Raw genomic sequence first — 22,083 nt, forward strand, 5'->3', positions numbered from 1 at the left:
GTGTTTTAAATTTACGAATTGGATTTGTGTCTTTACGAATTGTGTTTTGAATTTACGAATTGGATGTGTGTTTATGAATCACGTTTTAAATTTTTGAATTGGATTTGTCTTTACGAATCGTGTTTTGAATTTACGTATTGGATTTTTGTCTTTATGAATCGCGTTATCAATTTACGAATTGGATTTTTGTCTTTACCAATCGTGTTTTGAACTTACAAATTGGATTTGTGTATTTACGAATTGTGTTTTAAGTGTATGAATTGGATTTGTGTATTTACTTATGGTGTTTTGAATTTACAAATTGGATTTGTGTATTTTTTTAATCGTGTTTTGAACGAATTGAATTCTCTAAATGTATATTTTTTTGAGACTGATCTGACTCCATAGTTTGCCCATCAAATCTCAATTCTTCCATGATCAAAACTCCTAAACCAGGTTTCAAAAACAGCTGCACAATCTAACTTCCAAGTTTGTAGAATTATTGTTGTTGCGAATATCATGCACAAAGATGCTGCCTGTGATATATATTTTTCTCCTATTGCTTGCACAATTTTTATGGAGCCAGATCAGTCTCAAAAATAATACATATACAAAATTCAATTAATTGAAATTTAAAACTCGATTTAAAAATCCACAAAGTGAGTTCACGAATCTTGTGTTTACAAGTTGGATTTTATTTTGTACATGTATTATTTTTGAGACTGATCTGGCTCCATAAATTTTGGCTCAGGTGATCGTTCATGTATGTGGTTTTATAACTGTAAACATGCACTTCTGCATTCATCAAAAAAACCTAAATTTAATTCTTTTGCTTTCTTTTCTGATATCAGGTGTCTTATCGCGCCAAACAAGGCATGACGCACTTTGCAGTATTAAAGATCGCAGTGGTCTGGATTCTGGCCTTCCTCCTCTACGGACCGTCCATCTTATTCTGGGAGCAGCTGACAGGCCGGAGCCGCGTGCCGGATGACGAGTGCTTCGCAGAGTTTTACTACACCTGGTACTTCCTCCTCTCAGCTTCAGTCATCGAGTTCTTCGTGCCTTTTTTATCCGTGGCGTTCTTCAACATCAGCATCTACGTCAGCATCCGCCGGAGGAGACTCGGCAGCAGGAGCGAATCTAAATGCCACAACTCTGCGACTCTATACAGAGACAGGACACATATGAGTACCAGAATGTGCTGGAACTCTTTAGCGCTGAAAAATAAAAGCACAACAGATGGAGAAAAGCGCCCGGAAAGCGACGGTCTCTCGATGCGATGTGTTCAGCGCTCACGTTTAAGACAAGACAAGAAGATCGCCAAGTCTTTAGCTATCATCGTGTGTGTGTTTGCGGTGTGCTGGGCGCCGTATACGCTTCTGATGATCGTGCGGGCGGCGTGCAGAGGCGACTGTGTGTCCCAGCATTGGTACGAGGTGACGTTCTGGCTGCTGTGGCTCAACTCCGCCATCAACCCGTTCCTGTACCCGCTGTGCCACAGCAGCTTCCGCAGGGCTTTCTTCAAGATCCTGTGCCCACGGCAGAGCACCACTATTCCCCTGACAGACCACACAGCCAGCACGCACAGATAGGCTGCAATCACCTGCTGAAACTGGTGTGTGTAAAAAAAAAAAGAGGATTTAAGTGCCTGCATTTTTAAAGGAATATTCCAGGTTGCCATTACATTGAATGATTTTTGAACCGAATAGATCTTTGGAAGAAGAGTGCTGCTAATAAAAGGATGGATGATTGACAAATGGACAAAAGCAGGACAGAAATGAGACACGCTGTGATAGCCCCGCCTTGAAGGACTGATAGCCCCACCTTACCAATAGCTAGTGACCAATAGCTAGGGACCGATAGCCCCACCTTAAAGAACTGATAGCTCCTCCCAAAAAGGACTGATAGCCCCGACCCAAGGGGCTGATAGCCCTGCCCAAAAGGACCGATAGCACTGCCAAAAGGGAACAATAGCCCCACTCTAAAGGACTGATAGCTCCTCCCTAAAGGACTGATAATCTCACCCTAATGGACTAATTACTCTATCCTAAAGGATATCAGCTCCACCCTAAAGGACTGATAGCTATTCTCTAAATGACTGATAGCCCTGCCATAAGTGACTGAAAGCTCTTCCCTAATGGACTGATAGCCCTGCCCTGAATGGCTGATAGCTCTAATAGCTCCTCCCTAAAGGACCGATAGTCTCACCTTAATGGACTAATAGCTCCTCCCTAAAGGACCGATAGTCCCACCCTAATGGACTTTTAGCTCCTCCCTAAAGGACCGATAGTCCCACCCTAATGAACTAATAGCTCCTCCCTAAAGGACCGATAGTCCCACCCTAATGAACTAATAGCTCCTCCCTAAAGGACCGATAGTCCCACCCTAATGAACTAATAGCTCCTCCCTAAAGGACCGATAGTCCCACCCTAATGGACTAATAGCTCCTCCCTAAAGGACCGATAGTCCCACCCTAATGAACTAATAGCTCCTCCCTAAAGGACCGATAGTCCCACCCTAATGAACTAATAGCTCCTCCCTAAAGGACCGATAGTCCCACCCTAATGAACTAATAGCTCCTCCCTAAAAAAATGATAGTGCCACCCTAATGAACTAATAGCTCCTCCCTAAAAAACTGATAGTGCCACCCTTATGGACTGATAGCTCCTCCCTAAAGGACCGATAGTCCCACCCTAATGGACTAATAGCTCCTCCCTATAGGACCGATAGTCCCACCCTAATGGACTAATAGCTCCTCCCTAAAGGACCGATAGTCCCACCTTAATGGACTAATAGCTCCTCCCTAAAGGACCGATAGTCCCACCTTAATGGACTAATAGCTCCTCCCTAAAGGACCGATAGTCCCACCCTAATGGACTTTTAGCTCCTCCCTAAAGAACCGATAGTCTTACCCTAAGGGACCAATAGCTCCTCCCTAAATGACCGATAGTCCCACCCTAATGGACTAATAGCTCCTCCCTAAAGGACCGATAGTCCCACCCTAATGGACTAATAGCTCCTCCCTAAAGGACCGATAGTCCCACCCTAATGCACTAATAGCTTCTCCCTAAAGAACTGATAGTCCCACCCTTATAGACTGATAGCTCCACCCTGAAGGACTGATAGCCCCACCCTGAAGGACTTATAGCTCCTCCCTAAAGGACTGATAGTCCCACCCTAATGGACTAAAAGCTCTATTCTAAAGGATATTAGCTCCGCCCTAAATGACTGATAGCCCTGCCCTAAATTACTGTAAGCTCTGACAGCCCCTCCCTAAAGGACTGTTAGCTCCACCCTAAATGACTAATAGCTCCTCCCTAAGGGAATAGTCCCTCCCTAATAGACTGATAGCTCCACCCTAAAGGATTGATTGCTCCACCCTAAATGACTGATAACTCCGCCCTAAAGGACTGTTAGTCCCGCCTAAATGACTAATAGCTCTGCCCTGAAGGACTGATAGCTTCACCTTATAGCATCGATGGCTCCATCTTAAAGGACTGATAGTTCGACCCTAAATTACTCATAGCTCCGCCCTAAAGCACCGATAGCCCCACCCTAAAGACATTCCATGTGACCAGAAGCGAAGAAAGATCCTTCCAGTGGGCAGGGTAAGTAATGGTGTTTAATAAAACATTACGAGGCCAAAAAGCTTAACATGAGAAGAACATGTCTGCCACTGTTGATCTGTCAACTGAGGGATTAAAGTATTATGGTCCAGTACACTACAAACAAACTAACCATCTTTTGGTTCTTCCGTTGAGGGCAAAAGAAGTTCAAGATGGCTGAATGACGGTATACAGTGTTCGAACTCTCCAACAGCCAGTACACTGCAGGTTGTAAATGTGTCACTATGCTCGCATGTACCCATAAATACAATGATGACTGTCATAAGAATCGCCACCGCATCATCTCTTCCTCTTTAAATTGTGTTCGATTTGCTGCACACAGACACTGAATGGCTCCGCCGCGTGCGCAAACTCGTAGAAAGCGTGATAATGCAAGTGCGGATACATCTGTACAGCTCTGCTACTCCACTCGCCAGTGTGTTCATGTGGCTAGTGTTGTTGATTTGGATGCTGTTTTCATATGAGAAAATGATAATCATAATAAACAATGAGAAATTAATCAGGGGGAGGAAATCGCACCTCAAACAGGACTGAGTTACAGAACACACACCCACCGACTGTGTAATTGCCAAGGACCAATGGCAGCTCAGAGGTGTTTAGGAGCCAAAACAAACTCCTCCCCAAAAGTTTGCTTTTGGTTAACTTTGAAGAGCTGAAACAAACTCAAACGGAACTTTGTTATGGCAAGATTCACATTATTATTGTTGTACTTTATTCTTAAAATGCATTGCATGTCATCAAGCCTGCAAACAGCATCTGTGACTTTCTGTTTCACAATAATGGGAACAAAACTTAAACATAATAGGAAGATGTCTGCCACTTTTGATCAGACATAAACGAAGGATAACAGTATTAGAATACACTAACATATTCGTTAATGAACAGTTTTCATATGTTGTGATTCGTTTGTTCAGTTAATTCACTGTTGTGAATGGCATTATGGGAACTTAATCTCTACTCTGTCAACATCTGATGTTAAAGACTCAACTCTGCAGTTTAACAAAGTGACTTTTATTGATATTCTAGTAGTTTGAAACAATATATTGTATAAGAAGAAACTGACTACTATTATGACCACATCTAAATGTTGACCAAAATATTATATTATCCTTAAACTTCAGAAGAATCATCATAAGAACTTAATGATAATAGATAAATGTGTATTAAACACTTATTCAGCAGTCTACATGTGTATGTTGCCTCATTACAAACATAGCATAGGTTTACATACACTGTTTAAAAAGACAAATAACCATTTTAAAAGAATTTAGACGTTAATGTGACTAAACATTTTCTCTTTTAGGTAAGTGAGGATGATCACATGTGTTTCTGCTCTGCTTAATAGCAGAATAATGAGAGAGAGATTTGTTGAGAAAGTTATAACTCTTCTTAATAGTCAAGTTTACACACAATGAGATTATTCTGCCTCTGGAAAAGCTCAGATGATGATGTCAGGGTTTTGGAAGTTTCTGATTGGCTAATTGACAAGATTTAAGTTAATGTGAGGCACAACTGTAGAATAGTGTTGAAGGAAAAGTGCAAACACACTGCTTCCTTGAGTAACAACATGAGAAAATCAACAAGCCAGAATCAACAACAAAGCCAGATTACAGTTGCTGAATGACACTGGGGAAAAGACTGATGCTTGGAGACATGTCCTGTGCTCTGATGGAGCTAAGATTGAACTGTTTGGCCATAATGAGCAGTGTTACATTTGGAGGACAAAGGGGAAAGCGCACACGCCTAGAACACCATCCCAACTGTGCAGTATGGGGGCGGCAGCATCATGTTGTGGGGCTGTTCTGCTGCAGGAGGGACTGGTCCACTTCACAGCATAGATGGCATCATGAAGACAGAACATTATGGAGAAATACTGAAGCAACATCTCAACACATCAGCCAGGACATTACAACTTGGCCACAAATGGGTCTTCCAGACAGACCATGACCCTGAGCATACTGCCAAATGAGTTCAAATGTGCTTTAAGGACAACAGAGTGAATGTTTTGGAGTGGCCATCACAAAGCCCTGATTTCAATCCTATTGAAAATGTGTGGGCAGAGTTGAAAAAGCTTGTGCGAGCAAGACAGCCAACAAATCTGACTCAGTTACAGCAATTCTGTCAGAAGGAATGGGCCAAAACTCCTGCAAACTATTGTGAGAAGCTTGTGGAAGGAGAGCCAAAACATTTGACCAAAGTTAAACAGTTTAAAAGCAAAGCTAAACAATACCAAGGAAATGTGTGTAAACCTTTAACTGTCTAGAAATGATAAAAAAATGCTCTCATTATTCTGGCGTTTAGCAAATGTAAATCATTTAGGTAATCCTAACAGACCTAAAATAGTAAACATTTAGTATGATTTACCATCAGATATGTCCTGTTTTAGAGTGTATGTACACATCTGCTTGCAACTTTACTCCACAATATACACGTTAAAATAATACAAAAAATACATTTAACATTAGACACTGTTTATGGTTGTGTTGAATAACTGTCCTATATTTCCTATATTCAGCATTATTCTGACATGCTGTTGTAACGGAGGCCAACTAGCGAAGTGCTGTGCAGGTAAACCTCACTCCTATGACCTCTAAAGGTGCTTTAGCAATAGACGCTAAAGGTAATGGTCTTTAGTCTCCTTGATAGAGCAACTGACTCTGATACAAAGAATCGCCGGTTCGATCCTTACTCAGACCCGGTTGGGTGCAGTAGAGTAGGACTTGTGGGTTAGAAAATGCATTACAATAAATCACTGTACCAGGTGACACAGTGGCACATTAGGTAGTACTGTCGCCTCACAGCAAGAAGGTCGCTGGTTCAAGCCTCTGCTGGGTCAGTTGGCGTTTCTGTATGGAGTTTGCATTTGTGTGGGTTTCCTCCGGGTGCTCCAGTTTCCTTCACAGTCCAAACACATGCGCTATAGTGGGTAGGCTAAATTGTCCGTAGTGTATAAGTGTGAATGACAGTGTATGGATGTTTCCCAGAGATGGGTTGCGGCTGGAAGGGCATCCGCAGTGTAAAACATATGCTGGATAAGTTGGTGGTTCATTCTGCTGTGGCGAACCCAGATTAATAAAGGGACTAAGCCGAAAAGAAAATGAATGAATGAAATCACTGTAGCAATGGTGGTTAAATCTAATGATCAACAGAAAGCTTTTATCACATGAAACTGTGCACCTTATTGCAATACTTTGTTGTGAAATCATTAGCCTTAACAACGTCACCATTGCAGGTCTCCCTGTATTTAGCGTTGCATTTAGATTTCGGTCTAATTTTCACAACATTCGAATTACAAATGAAGGAAATTGTTCTGCTAACCCGAACAGCAAATTAAAATTAATTAGCACTCTTCTTTTACAATCATTTCTGTGATAAAAGGCTATAAATGATGGTCCACCTGCAGCTCCTCATGCAAATACACACACATACACACACACACACACACACACACACACACACACAAATATAAATATATATATATATATATATATATATATACACAAAAAAAAAGCTGATTAAAGCTGATTTTCTCAATATTCAGATGTTGAGTGCAAATATTGTTATTTTATGCCAAAAATCAAGCAAAGATAATGTTAGATTCAGGCATCGTGTAAATTTCCAACTGTAAATATATCAACACTTATTTGTAATTAATAATATGCATTGCTAAGATGTTAATTTGCACACAAAAAATAAAATAAAACTGACTTTCTCAATTTTTAGATATATTTTTGAACCCTCAGATTCCAGATGTGCAAATCGTCGTATTTCTCCCAAATAATATCCAATCCAAATAAAAGCTTGTTTTTATCCCATTCTCTGTGGTCCAGGGTCACATATATATTGACTCAGAGAAGTGTTCTGTCTCTCATGATTGTCTGATTATCCTGTCAGTGTGATCAATCGTTCACACTTCTCTCAATCACGGCTCAAGAAGAGAGAATAATTACAGAGAAAACAAGTCGGCCACTCAGACATCATCACCGCCAGTCACATATAAAGCAAAATGATGAAATGAGAGAGCCGCTCATTAGCACCGCACTCAGCTTGATTAAATTAAAGGCCTACAAAAACATCAGACACATTTCCAGCAAGTTCCAGATCGTAACCAAGCTGAAGTTTCATGATGCGTCTCATTCAGATTCTGTCCATATATAGCTCATGCCTGCTTATATAAAGAGAAAAATAACAGTCTGTTTTCCGTATTCCGTAATAATAATAATAATAATAATAATAATAATAATACATTTTATTTATATTGCGCTTTTCTCAGACTCAAAGCACTAACAAGAGCCTCAGAACACAGGAGATTTCGCACCTGCATAAAAGAGGTTAAAAGAGAATCATCAAGCGTTAACGTGAGATTACCACATCTGTTAACAGTGTGCCAACGAGTGAAATCTCAGTCTTGGAGCTATGTATTTTGAGAATTTGTGTCGACAATGAGGCAGATAGATTCGGAGTTGTACTAATATGAATCTGTGTCGTCAGCATATGATAATTAATACCATATTTTGTAGAATTTTGTGATTCATGTTTTAATTTTTATTTATTTCTGCTTTTGAATTGCATTATGGGATGTTGATCTTTCTTAAAACAACTCTTAACCTTGTAAAGTTGTAAAAAAGTGACTTTTATGAACATTTGTAATGTGTATATAATAACATTTGCAGTGCTATATTGTGTGTGTTGGTGTTGTATATTACGCTACAAACACCTTGTAATAAACTGCAGCACATTTTCTGTTATTTTGCAGACTTATTTCTCTAGATATTATTTCCTTTTACATTATATTATTATTTTAAATGACTAAAATGTCAATGAAAGTCACTTTGTAAAACTGTGGAGTTGAATTTTCAACATCAAAAGTGCACAGAGCAGAGATCAACATCCCATAATGCAACTCAAAGCCATTAGATACTAGAAAAATACGTGATGTTGTTGTTGTTGAGTTTTGAGATAACGATATTGCTCACACTGTAAAAAGTGAAAACTTAAACAAATGACTTCGACTTGTTACAATTAAATGAATTAAGTTTGACAGACTTAACTTATAACAGTTTTCAGTAATAAATTAAGTCAGTTATTTTAGGTGTTTTATATTTTAGGTTTTAGTAATTTATATTCAAAAACAGGAATGGAACAGTGCATACAGTACAGTCATTCAATATAATATTGTAAATATAATAATAACAGTAAAAAGTACCTTTATTGCAGTACAAATAATCCCCTTCCCTTGTTAATATAAAAACAATACTTTAGTGTTTTGTGGCAAATACACATATTGCTTATTATTGATAGTGTACGATATTTATACTTTCCATAAATAACTTACTAAAACCTGTTACACCTTAAATAACTAACTTATTACTGAAAACTGTTATGAATTAAATTTGTCAAACGCAATTCATTTAATTGTAACAAGACAAAGTACTGTAATTTGTTTAAGTACATTTCCTTAGAAAAAATATTTTTCTTTTTTTTTTTAAATATTGTTCTTTTGTTTTAACAACAATGTATATTTGATGATCTTATTAATTCTAATTCAGAGGTGTAAACATTAAGGGCTCTAAGTTAAGGATCTAGGCGCAAAGTCTAAAGCTCATCACGGTGCAAAAGCATTAAGAGCGTGTCCGAATTCATTTTTGCTATACGCTCTCTATAATTATAAACAGTTGCATGACTGTGAAATTGTTCAAGTGCTGTGAAATGGAGAGAATTATTCTCCAACATAATAGTTTTAATAATGAATTTCCAATAACTAATGCATTTTACAAGATATTATTCAGCTTAAAGCGCAATTTAAAGGTTTTACTTGGTTAATAATAGGTTACCTAATTGTATAGCAGTTTGTCCTGCAGACAATTAAAACAACACTGACCTTTGCTAATTATTCATTCATTTATTCATTCATTCACTCACTCCAGCCTAACTAAAAAGAAATAAGACTTTCTTCACAAGAAAAACATAATAGGAAACACCGTCAAAAAATGTCCTAGCTCTGTTAAACAGCACTTGGGAAATGTATTAACACAGACAGCAAACCACCCTGAAGTTAATAAATATTCAGCTTATTTCACTGCGTTTCCCAGGGAAGGGTTGCGGCTGGAAGGGCATCCGCTGCGTAAAAACTTGCTGGATAAGTTGGCGGTTCATTCTGCTGTGGCGACCCCGGATTAATAAAGGGACTAAGCCAACAAGGAAATGAATGAATGAATGAATATTTCACTGCGTTTGTAGTATGTTCTCATGAGATGCTGCTAAAATATATAGCGATCATGTGTATTTTGCTTTGGTCTTCAGCATTTTTAACCCCTATACTTCCACAGAACACTACTTTTCCTTTTTTTTTTTTTTAAACAAAAGTAGCATGTGTATTTTACTATACGTGTATGTTTTAAAAGTATTTTATAATGTTTTCCTTTTTGACGAGCATCAAAATAATGATCAATCCAGTGTTTCATTTATACTCATCATTCAGCAATGAAGCCACTTCTGATATGTCTTAGCCATCTTCAAAGAAAAGTACACAAGTGATTTTGATATTGTACAAAACTTGAATACATATTATCGCTATATACGCATTTTAAATCAATGCTCAAGCCTCCGAACTATAAATGTGACACAAATGGGAAATTTGTAATGGTGTTAAATTATTTTACCATTTAAAATCAGTGCATCTCATAAACTCCTGTTTGCCAAACTGTCATGTGTGTGTGTGTGTGTGTGTGTGTGTGTGTGTGTGTGTGTGTGTGTGTGTGTGTGTGTGTGTGTGTGTGTGTATGTAGAGGCTGAATATGACAAATTAATGAACATATATGACAATAAAGAGTGTGAGCTCTAAATGTCAGACTTGTTCTCAACGGGAGACTGAAAGAGAAAACAAACTAATGCAATAAGATTATAATATACCAAATTAACACTTACTGTAAACTTTACTACTGCTCTGTGTTATATTTGAAAACATAACATTTATAAAGATGACATGACAAATGTTAAATACATTCAATAAAAATGTGATTAAAACTGTTAAATAGATAAACAAACTAGCATTAATCCTGTATGCAGTTAGATCCTCTGTGCTGGCTGAATGTGTCCAGTAGATGTCACTGTTGATCTTTCTCTTGAATGCATTTTGTTTCACACACACGCATATGTTTTTAATATATTTATATATGTATGTGAGCAATTCCAGCGTTTTGGATGTGACGTTTGCAGTAAAAACTCAAAACATAAATTCTTATAAAAAGCTTAAGATTAGATTTTGTTTATATTTTCCAGAATGATCAAGTCTGCGGGTTTAGTGTGCAGCAAGCTTTGTAAAAATGAATTGTGAATTAAACTGCACAACCCCAAAAAATAACAATGAACAAAAAGATGAGCGACGGCTCTGTATAGGACAACAATTATTGATTTTTTTTATTTAATATTTATGCATTTATGAGGAAAGTGTCGTTATGGATGTGACGGATGTGAAATTGATTGGTAAATCAAATATAACAGTTTGAAAACATTGACAGACACATTTTTGAGTATTTCTAAACTACTGTAAAATACTTGATTACTCAAAAAACAGAAACTGTTTCCGTATTTTGGTGAAAACTTTATTTTTTTATGGCAAGGTTGATATTTGCACTGAATTGCTCACATACACATATAGTTGAAGTCAGAAAAACTCGAGCCCCTTTGATTTTTTTGTCTTCTTTTTTAAATATTTCCCAAATTAAGCAGAGCAAGGATTTTTTCACAGTATGTCAGATAATATTTTTTCTTCTGGACAAAGTCTTATTTGTTTTATTTTGATGAGAATAAGAGCAGTTTTGACCATTTTAAGGTCAAAATTATTAGCCCCTTTAAGCTATTTTTTTTCGATAGTCTACAGAACAAACCATCATTATACAATAACTTGACTAATTACCCCAACCAGCCTAGATACCCTAATTAACCCAGTGAAGCCTTTAAATATCACGTTAAGCTATATAGAAGTGTCTTGAAGAATATCTAGTCTAACATTATGTGCTGTCATCATGACAAAGAGAAAATAAATCAGTTATTAGAGATGAGTTATTCTCCCCCCGTTCCACCACATCCCGAAGCTGCTCTATTGGATTGAGCTCTGGTGACTGTGGAGGCCATTTGAGTACAGTGAACTCATCGTCATGTTTTAAGAAACCAGTCTGAGATGATTGAGCTTTATGACATGCTGCGTTATCCTGCTGGAAGTAGCCATCAGAAGATGGAGACACTGTGCTCATAAAGGGATGGACATGGTCAGCAGCAATACTCAGGTAGGCAATATATATATATATAACTGAAACAAACAGTCATCATAATAACATTATAATCTCTATTGGAATAAACAAACCATCTAATATTCTTTCAAATGAACTAAAATAACAGAGAAATACTGTTGCATTATATGAAGTACGTTTTTAAGGTTTTTTATTTATTTTAAGTGTTTTAATGATCCTTTTTATGCCTAAAACACTTGTTTTTTTATGCTGAGTTAAAGATTTACATACATGCTACAGTGGATGCATTACCTGTATGCTTCAAATCTATATGTTAAATTCTAATAGCACTATGACACTGTGCATTCACTTTCAATACAACACTGACTGCCATTGAAAAGTGCATTTTAGCCGATCAGTTTTGAGATAACCATGAAAAACTAAGATTATAAACTCACCACTTGTTTGCGAAAACAAAACCAGTGCAATTAAATAAAGAAACTGTTAGAGTAATTTCCGAGTCTTCTCTAATATCATTCCTCCAGTGGCTCCCTGAGGAACATCTAAGAAGTGTTAATGACATGAAACGTACAGACAGAATAATGTGACACGCTTACACAACGCAACACGTCCCATAAATACCCCACAACACATTATTCTTTATGCTCATCTCCATTTTAATGACACGAGAGCTTGGAAAGATGCCTTCCGTATTTAATTACGCCTGCTTTTCTTTCTTTAAACCAAGAGCACAATAAAAGATAAATAGAAAAGATTACAACAAACAGAGGCTGCGCTTGCTTGGCATGAACAATACGTGGTTTAAACAATAAACTGTTTGTAATTAACTAAACTGAGCATTTTGGGGACATAAATTTACTGAAGAATTAAAGAATAAAGGTAATGCTTTATTTTGAGGTGTCTGTGTTACACATGTAGTACAATTAATTGCATGCAACTATCCTGGCATTCTAACACTAACAGTTACTTAATGTATAATTAATACTACTCAGAAGGTAAATTAACAGTTGCACTGTAATAAAGACACCTTAAAATAAACTATTTGGGGTTGTGAATTGCATTATGGGATGTTGATCTCTGCTCTGTCCACTTTTGATGTTGAAAATTCAACTCTACAGTTTAACAAAGTGACTTTCATTGACATTTTAGTCGTTTCACATAATAATAAGATGTGTAAAAAATAAATAATATATAGAAACATAAGTCTGTACATTAACAGAACATTTACTGGCAGTTTATTACAAGGTTTTTGTAGCGTAATACATAATACCAACAATACAAAAGCAGAAATAAATGAGGGAAAAATAAAATCACAAATAAAAAAAAATACATAAAACTATATTACAGATTTTTAACAGTGTAGAAAGCTATATATATATATATATATATATATATATATATATATATATATATATATATATATATATATATATATATATATATATATATATATATATACACACACACACACACACACAAATAATTACTATAGGATCCTTTATAATATTATATTTGTGCATATGCATTAGTTTAATCAGTACTGAAGCCAAATCTGGAGCTTATCTAACAAAATAACCTACAATAATGCTTAAAAAGTTAGAAAAATATTACATAACATTTTTTTAAATAGCAAAAAATCAAGAGAAACAAAAAAATTTATACAATTTTGTTGAAATGTTGTAGTTTGTAATTTATGTGCAATATTATGCATGAATTGAAATGTATTACCTTTCCCATTTCAAATATGTTTTGTGATTAAAATATTATATTTACCATATCTATATTTACCCATATTCACTGAGAAATAATGATGATAATAATAATTATAATAATGATAATATTAATTTTCAAAATGGGGTGTACTCACTAATCATAATAATTAGGCTGGAAAATTCAATAATAATGTCAGGATATTAATCAATTTAAAAAGTTGTATAAATATATATTATTAAAGGAATATAATGATGAATAGAGGTGATTGAAAAGAATAAAACGAGAAAGGTATGATGAAATATTAATAATGGCTGTTTGCAATACTATGTATTTTGTGGGTCTACGTTATAAAATGTAAATGTACAAACGGAATCAAACAAATAATAAGTCAAACATGCCAAAAGGATAAAATACGTCTCATGCAAAGCTCATGTAAATAGAAGAGATAAGTAAAAGAATTAATAAGTTTAAGTGATAGATGAATGATGTGTGTGGTAATGCAGCCTGATCTCTTGAGAAAATGAAAGTTTTGTAGCTAATTCGTACGAACTCATACAAGTTCAGTTGTACGAAATTGTACGATTTTAGAAAGGAGGCGTGGCACCTAACCCCACCTCTAAACCAAATTGTCATTGGGGGATGAGCAAATCGTACTAAATTGTACGAATTACATTATACGAATTCATACGAATTAGCCACTAAATCAAAAAGTTATTGCCGTGAGATTGTGTTGGGTAATGGGGTAGGGAAAATAATAAGCTTGTGCTTCATCCCGCTTCATTTCGACCATGCTAAAATGTATCTTTATTTATTTATTTATTTTTTTGTTAAATAATTTTTATGCTTATGTTTGTAAATAAATTAACTAATCAAATCAAATCCAATCAAACCAAATAGGTTTATTAGGCAAGTGATTGTATAACAGTGGTTTGATCTGTAGACAATCCAAAGCAAACTAATTTAGTCTATGAAATTGTTCCATTTTAAAAAGAAGGCGTGGCACTTAACCCCACCCCTAAACCCAATTGTCATTGGGGGATGAGCAAATCGTACTAAAATGTATAAATTAGATCGTACGAATTCATACGAATTAGCCACTAAAGCAAAAAGTTACGAATTGCCGTGAGATTGTGTTGGGTAATGGGGTAGGGAAAATAATAAGCTTGTGCTTCATCCCGATTCATTTCGACCATGCTGAAATGTGTTTTTATTTTTTTGTAAAGAATTTTTATGCTTTAGTTTGAAATAAATAAATTATTCAAATCAAATAGGGTAATAAGGCAAGTCATTGCATAAAGGTGCTTTGGTCTGGAGACAATCCAAAACAAATATGCTTAAGGGGGCTAATAATATTGACCTTAAAATAGTTTTTAAAAAATTAAGAACTGCTTTTATTCCAGCCAAAATAAAACAAATAAGACTTTCTCCAGAAGAAAAAATATTATAGAAAATACTGTGAAAAACTGCTGAATCTGTTCAACATCATTTGGAGAATATTTGAAAGTGGGGGAATCATTTGGACTCTTTTATTTTTATTTTTTCTGTCACAAAAAACAAATTCCTTATACGTTTAAACATACCTAAACACGCTTTCTTGTTCTGATTTTGGACGAACTTCTGCTCCGACTAAATGTCCATGAGTAAATCACATGTGTCCAATACAACTTTCAATCCTTACATGAACTCATTTGTGCACATCTACAGTCCAGAACCGATGGGCTCCTATAGCCTAAGTGAGTCTTTAAACCAGTGGACATGCATACAGTATCTGTGATTTAATTAATGTGCTTGATGAGGCAGTGTGCTTTTGGCAGACATGGCGATCCGAATATCTCATTCAAGCTGCTGCCAACATCAGCTGCCAAACTCCATTTCTCTTTAATGCTTAAACTGGGACAGACCAACAATTATGCATTTGCACAGAGAGATTGCAAAATAAATATGAAGAGAAACTACACTGTAAAAAGCCTTCAGTTATTTTAACTAATAAAAGAATGTGAGTAAATACATCACCTTCAAAGCAACAAGTACACTCAAAACAATTATTACCGCTGCTTGCTTAAACTAAATGAGCTGAAACAGCACAATTCAAGTAATTTCTTTGGCCAATCTCTTTGCTTTATGTCCAGTCCACTTAAATTTGTAAACCATTAAGTTAACTTAAGCGTTTTGTGTTGGGACAATATAAAGGAATTGTGTTGGTCCAACTACCTGCCTGGTAGACTTTCATGTAATGCTTTGAGTTCTGAGATTACCACCTTGCAGAAGCACCTATACTTTGGGTGTTGGCAGTTTAATTAGCCAAAATGCAGTTTGCTGCTTTGCTCAGTAGCTATAACTGTCCTAAAATTAGTTCTGAGATCAGTCTCAATCAACTGTACATGTAACTCATGAAATCTGCTTAAAATAGTTCATGTAACCTCAGATAAAACTTCGAAGAGACTTCGAAATGTAAGACACATAATAGACATGCATGATATGATGGAGCCAGATCAGTCTCAGAAATAAAACATTTAAATATAAAATCCAATTTATAAACATATGATTCGTGAACTCACTTTGCTTTGAATTTACGAATTGGATTTGTTTATTTTTGAATTAACAACTTAGGTTTTGAATTTACGAATTGGATTTGTGTATTTATGAATCGTGTTTTTAATTTACGAATTGGATTTGTGTATTTATGAATCGCGTTTTGAATTTACGAATTGGATTTGTGTATTTATGAATCGTGTTTTTAATTTACGAATTGGATTTGTGTATTTATGAATCGTGTTTTAAATTTACGAATTAGATTTGTGTAATTATGAAACGTGTTTTTAATTTACGAATTGGATTTGTGTATTTATGAATCGTCTTTTGAATTTATTAATTGGATTTGTGTAATTATGAATCGTGTTTTTAATTTACGAATTGGATTTGTGTATTTATGAATCGTGTTTTTAATTTACGAATTGGATTTGTGTATTTATGAATCGTGTTTTTAATTTACGAATTGGATTTGTGTATTTATGAATCGTGTTTTAAATTTATGAATTGGATTTGTGTAATTATGAATCGTGTTTAGAATTTACGAATTGGATTTGTGTATTTATGAATCGTGTTTTGAATTTACGAATTGGATCTGTGTATTAATGAATCGTGTTTAGAATTTACGAATTGGATGTGTATTTATGAATCGTGTTTTGAATTTACGAACTGGATTTGTGCACTTACAAATCGTATTTTAAATTTACAAATTGGATGTGTATTTTTTTTACTTTATGGAATTACGAATTGGATTTGTGTATTTAAGAATAGTGTTTTGAATTTACGAATTGGATTTGTCTATTTATGAATCGTGTTTTGAATTTACGAATTAGATTTCTGTATTTTTTATCTTTTTGGAATTTACGAATTGGATTTGTGTATTTTTGAATTGTGTTTTGAATTTACGAATTGGATTTGTGTAATTATGAATCGTGTTTTGAATTTACGAATTGGATTTGTGTAATTATGAATCGTGTTTTTAATTTACGAATTGGATTTGTGTATTTATGAATCGTCTTTTGAATTTATTAATTGGATTTGTGTAATTATGAATCGTGTTTTTAATTTACGAATTGGATTTGTGTATTTATGAATCGTGTTTTTAATTTACGAATTGGATTTGTGTATTTATGAATCGTGTTTTTAATTTACGAATTGGATTTGTGTATTTATGAATCGTGTTTTTAATTTATGAATTGGATTTGTGTATTTATGAATAGTGTTTTGAATTTATTAAATTGATTTGTGTATTTATGAATCGTGTTTTTAATTTACGAATTGGATTTGTGTATTTATGAATCGTGTTTTAAATTTATGAATTGGATTTGTGTAATTATGAATCGTGTTTAGAATTTACGAATTGGATTTGTGTATTTATGAATCGTGTTTTGAATTTACGAATTGGATCTGTGTATTAATGAATCGTGTTTAGAATTTACGAATTGGATGTGTATTTATGAATCGTGTTTTGAATTTACGAACTGGATTTGTGCACTTACAAATCGTATTTTAAATTTACAAATTGGATGTGTATTTTTTTTACTTTATGGAATTACGAATTGGATTTGTGTATTTAAGAATAGTGTTTTGAATTTACGAATTGGATTTGTCTATTTATGAATCGTGTTTTGAATTTACGAATTAGATTTCTGTATTTTTTATCTTTTTGGAATTTACGAATTGGATTTGTGTATTTTTGAATTGTGTTTTGAACTTACGAATTGGATTTTGCAAATGTATCATTTTTGAGACTGGTCTGACTTTATAGATATTATCAGACCTTTTAGTTCGAGTTAAATAAAAATCCACATGCATTTAAACTTTTACTTGATGAAATCATGTTGGACCAACTCAATTGCGTTTATTTTGTAAATAGCTTATTTAGTTGGTACTAAACAATCAAAATTGAATCAATAAATTGAGTGCTGAATTTATTTTTGAGTGTAGACTTTACTTTAAAAACACAATTAAGCCGTTTTAACTTTGAACTGTAAATTTAATGCCACTTAATTTTTTAATTATACATTGAGTTAATTTTTTTGTTAATTTCAAGACAGAGTCAAATGCAGGTGACTCTAAAATGTTTTGTGCTCAGATCTTTTGTTTCATGAGACAGTCAAAAATGCATTTGCTTTTAAATTGCATAGTCACTCGTGTGGTCAAATGCATGAGAATAAAGCCACAACAGAACATTACAAGATACGCTGAGAGAAACCACACCAAATCAATGCATTCTTAATTTATTATGTTTTATTAAAACACACAGACATTATAACTAAAATTAGGGCTAATAATAATAATAATAATCAAATATTTTTTCCTGTAACCACTGACTTAACTTGAAAAATAAAAACAAATACTATGGAAGTCATTGGTTACAGGTTTCCAACATTCTTCAAAACGTCTTCTTTTGAATTTAACAAAAGAAAAAAACTCTAGTAAAGGGTGAGTAAATCATGATTGTTTGGGTGAACTGTCCCTTTAACAAATCTGAATACCAGTAGTCAAAAGAGATGCACTTATTGCATATTAATATCAGACGTAAACACGACATGTGATAATAATAATAATAATAATAATAATAATAATAATAAACTTGAATTGTAGGAAAAACAAACTCTATGGAAGTCAATGGTTACCAGTTGCCAACATTCTTCAAAATGTCTTCTTGTGCTCAACAGTAGGAAAAAAACTTATAAAGGTTTAATGCTTTTTGCGTGAACTATCCCTTAAAACAAATGTGAACACCAGTAGAGATGCATATTAACACCAGACATGAGCAAGGCATGTGATGATTAAAAAATAAATAAATAAATAATAATAAATTATATATATATATATATATATATATAGTCCCCTTTTATATAGTCCAGACATATTCTTACATCCTTTTGTCTTTAATTAAATTCTTTTACCTGATATTTTAACTTTCCAACAATGTAATAACCAAATTATTCTTGTGGTATGGAACAACACTAGAATGAATAACATTTTTTGGGTCAGCTGTTGCTTTTAAATGAGGCCAGAGAGTTTTTAGGTCCGCAGGGCAGCCCGGGGTTGGGCGTTTTGCTGTTGGGCAGCAGCGTTAGAGATTTCAACACAAGAATGAAGAATCCAGCAAATACGGACAGATTATTAGCATATGTGCCACAGGTGATGAAGGAGGAAACACAACATAAAGATTTACAGCATTCACTGAGTCACGTTCAGACAGAGAGACATTTTATCAGTGTGTAGGTTTGAGGACAGCATGCAACAGTGTCAAGGAGAAGGTTATTTACATTTATTTTCCTGCTGCTGTAATCTAAAGAGACTCTCAGTGCAATTAAAGAACACGTTATAATCCATGTGTGTGTGTCTGTGTGTGTGTGTGTGTGTGTCCATTGGGAATTGCTCTCTACTAGGTTCTGAGCTAGTGCATGCAGGAATCATGTGAGCCGTCTTTAATCCCATTGGTGGTATTGTATGTTAAACATACACACACAATAAATCACAATAAAGTTTATGAACTATTACTACTATATTACCATTATTTATTATGTAAAACTATTAACTGCTTGTGACCTTTTGATTTTATTCAGTCTGTCAGTATATTTAAATGTATATTTTCAGATTCCTTAAAAGATTTAATCATTTAAAATAAGATGAATATGGTATAAATATATCCATAGAATATCCAATTAGGTAAATTCTATGAAATTGTTTTACTTAATATTGACGCAACTTCATACTCCTCATACAATGCTTTTTAAATTATTAAGAAAGATTTAAAACTCATAAGATTTATTGATATTATTACATAATTCTTGTTCCTATTGGTTTAATTTATGTTTAACTAACAAATATTAAATCGCATAATTACTCAGCAGAATCATCTAAACAAATAATTCTTTAAAGCAATGTTTTTAAACATGACAGAAACATAAATACTTGTGTTAAATAGCTATCACAGGGTCTGACTAATGGTAAAGCTGGTTTTATATTTGCACATTCGTTCAGTGACAACTTGTGACACGCTCCCTATGTTGTTTACCATGGTACTTTGAATATTGGGTCTGAAATCACAAAAGACCTCAAAACAACATTACCACTATTTCTTTGACTGTGAACAACGTTGTTTATTGATAGTCGTTGGCTGCTAATACGTTTTCACCAAGTGTGCCGCAAGCCTACGTTTGAGTGAAGGTTTCGGCCGTTAGATCGCCCCCTGGGGGCTGGCTGCAGTACAAGTCATAAAGCCCGCCTCCTCCGTGTTAATGAAGGAGACTTGAGCCCAAATAAAAAAAAATATTACACTTGCAATAAAATGTCCCGAAAGATAGTTCTGGTCGATTAAGGCACTGGTTATTGTGCTGAAATAGGTGCAGATCTTCATTTTTGTAAACAGTTTGTTTTTAGCAGTAATTTAATGCTGGGCGTGTCATCGTGATACACAGCTGTGATTGACAGTTTCTCAAAGCGCGGCGTCTGAGCTTCGGCAGGAGACTGAAGTAGACTGAAATGTTATTATTCGATTTCTGTGTTATTTTACCATGACAAAATGAGTTCAGCAGTAAACTATAGTTTCTGACATACATGATCCTGGTGGAACACTGTTTATTCGCTAAGTTCAGGGCTTTTTTCGGGCTTTATTAGTTTGCTGATACACGCCTAGCCACCCAGATAGCAAAACACAGTTCCGGCTAGATTCTCGCCTGCCGGAGACATATCTCTTAGAGCTCAGACTGACTAATGTTACCTCTGCTGGACCTACTCCGGATGCCTGGACTCACTGCCCGATTCCAGTCCGAGTCAATCGAGCCAGATGCGGCGGCCGAGCGAGCCGGCGCTGCCGCATGCGAGCCGGAATCAGCCCGCGACGCCGCGAGTAAGTTATGCGCTGCGGCCTGGAGCTGGCGCGATTGAATATATAAAACCCTCATATTTGTTAACGTTATTACATCCATTTGTGTTGATATGACAGCAAACGCATGCTGAGAAGTTCGGGGGGCGTGGTTGATTTTACATAAAGCGTTTGATTGGAAGCTCGACTCCGCTCATTTTCGCGGCTCCTCCTCTGGCTCCATCAGACAATCCTTCTGCGCATGTCAAGGCTCCAATTTCAGCAGTCTTTTGCGACAGTTTGTGCCCGTCAAGCAGGCGTTTTGCCCTCAAGGCGTTCAATGGGAAAAAGGGCTGTCGCGTCGTCCATATTTTTTACAGTCATTGGTTTTCACTGTTTAGAGTTTGCAAATAGCACTCTTCTGAAATTAATTAAGGAGAAAGTCTGAATGTGCGAATATAAAACCAACTTTACCTCAATTCTTTTATTTATGTTTGTCTTATTTTTGTTTTGTTTATCATATAATCTTTTTCACTTCAAATTAAACTCAAAATTATGCAGTGAAAAGTTACAAGCCAACAAATAAAATGAAGTGAAATGAAACTCACCATTGAATTCTGTTTGATCTGCAATTCCTGTGTGTCCATTTTCTCTTCAGTCCCAAAATGATGACAGCTGTCAATTTGGTCATTGCCAGCAGCAGAGCTAGCCGACGTTTCCGAATTAGCTGACATTTCTTTCTTTATTATTAGAATTCTACCTTTTCTTATCAGCTGAAATGTATTTAAGTCAACTGGGGCTTGTAAATAATATCTAACATTCAACCGAGATGTAGATTGAACAAAATTACGACCGTTATACTGCTTATAACTCATTTGTTGATTGGCGTTATTGTTTACACTCATGCTGGCGGCGCCATCTTGCGCGTCACCTGCACATAATCCCGTGTGCTCCCGCCGTCACTTCAACAGCTCAAGAAACTGAACAAACGCGCCAAAATCAACGATCGGCCAATTTTTGTATCACCTCAACAAACAAACAAACAAACAGACAAACAAACAAAAAAAAAAACTAGTCTGAGTGTTTCGTGTGTGATGCGCTTGCGCACATAGCTGTTTGTAAAGTCACGAGGCCTTAAACATAGATAAATGCATGCAATAAT

The 22,083-nt window shown here is 35.1% G+C and overlaps 2 protein-coding genes across 10 annotated transcripts in view; one reads left to right on the forward strand and one right to left on the reverse strand.

The window, feature by feature from the left end:
* The window catches only part of LOC100331077 (histamine H3 receptor), an 18,153-nt gene extending 13,364 nt beyond the window's left edge, over nt 1–4,789 (forward strand). The window contains exons 3-4 of one of the 2 annotated variants that reach the window (XR_015478059.1): nt 831–2,180; nt 2,402–2,928. Coding sequence is in view for 1 of the 2 variants with exons in the window: in XM_087240290.1 (XP_087096416.1) it covers nt 831–1,571 (741 nt within the window). In the remaining variant the exon portion in view is untranslated. Of the gene's footprint in view, nt 1–830 lie in introns of both variants that reach the window. The other variant, XM_087240290.1, reaches the window with a different exon arrangement.
* The window catches only part of LOC100331149 (oxysterol-binding protein-related protein 1), a 65,874-nt gene extending 43,822 nt beyond the window's left edge, over nt 1–22,052 (reverse strand). For 7 of the 8 annotated variants that reach the window (XM_087240285.1, XM_087240283.1, XM_087240287.1 and 4 more), the window contains exon 1: nt 21,530–22,052. The gene's annotated coding sequence lies outside the window, so the exon portion shown is untranslated. The remainder of the gene's footprint in view (nt 1–21,529) is intronic. The other variant, XM_088649535.1, reaches the window with a different exon arrangement.
* Between the last annotated feature and the right edge of the window lie 31 nt (nt 22,053–22,083).

Source organism: Danio rerio, chromosome 2 (assembly GCF_052040795.2).
Source record: "Danio rerio strain M-AB ecotype USA chromosome 2, GRCz13ab, whole genome shotgun sequence".
In the NCBI taxonomy this organism is placed as follows: domain Eukaryota; kingdom Metazoa; phylum Chordata; class Actinopteri; order Cypriniformes; family Danionidae; genus Danio; species Danio rerio.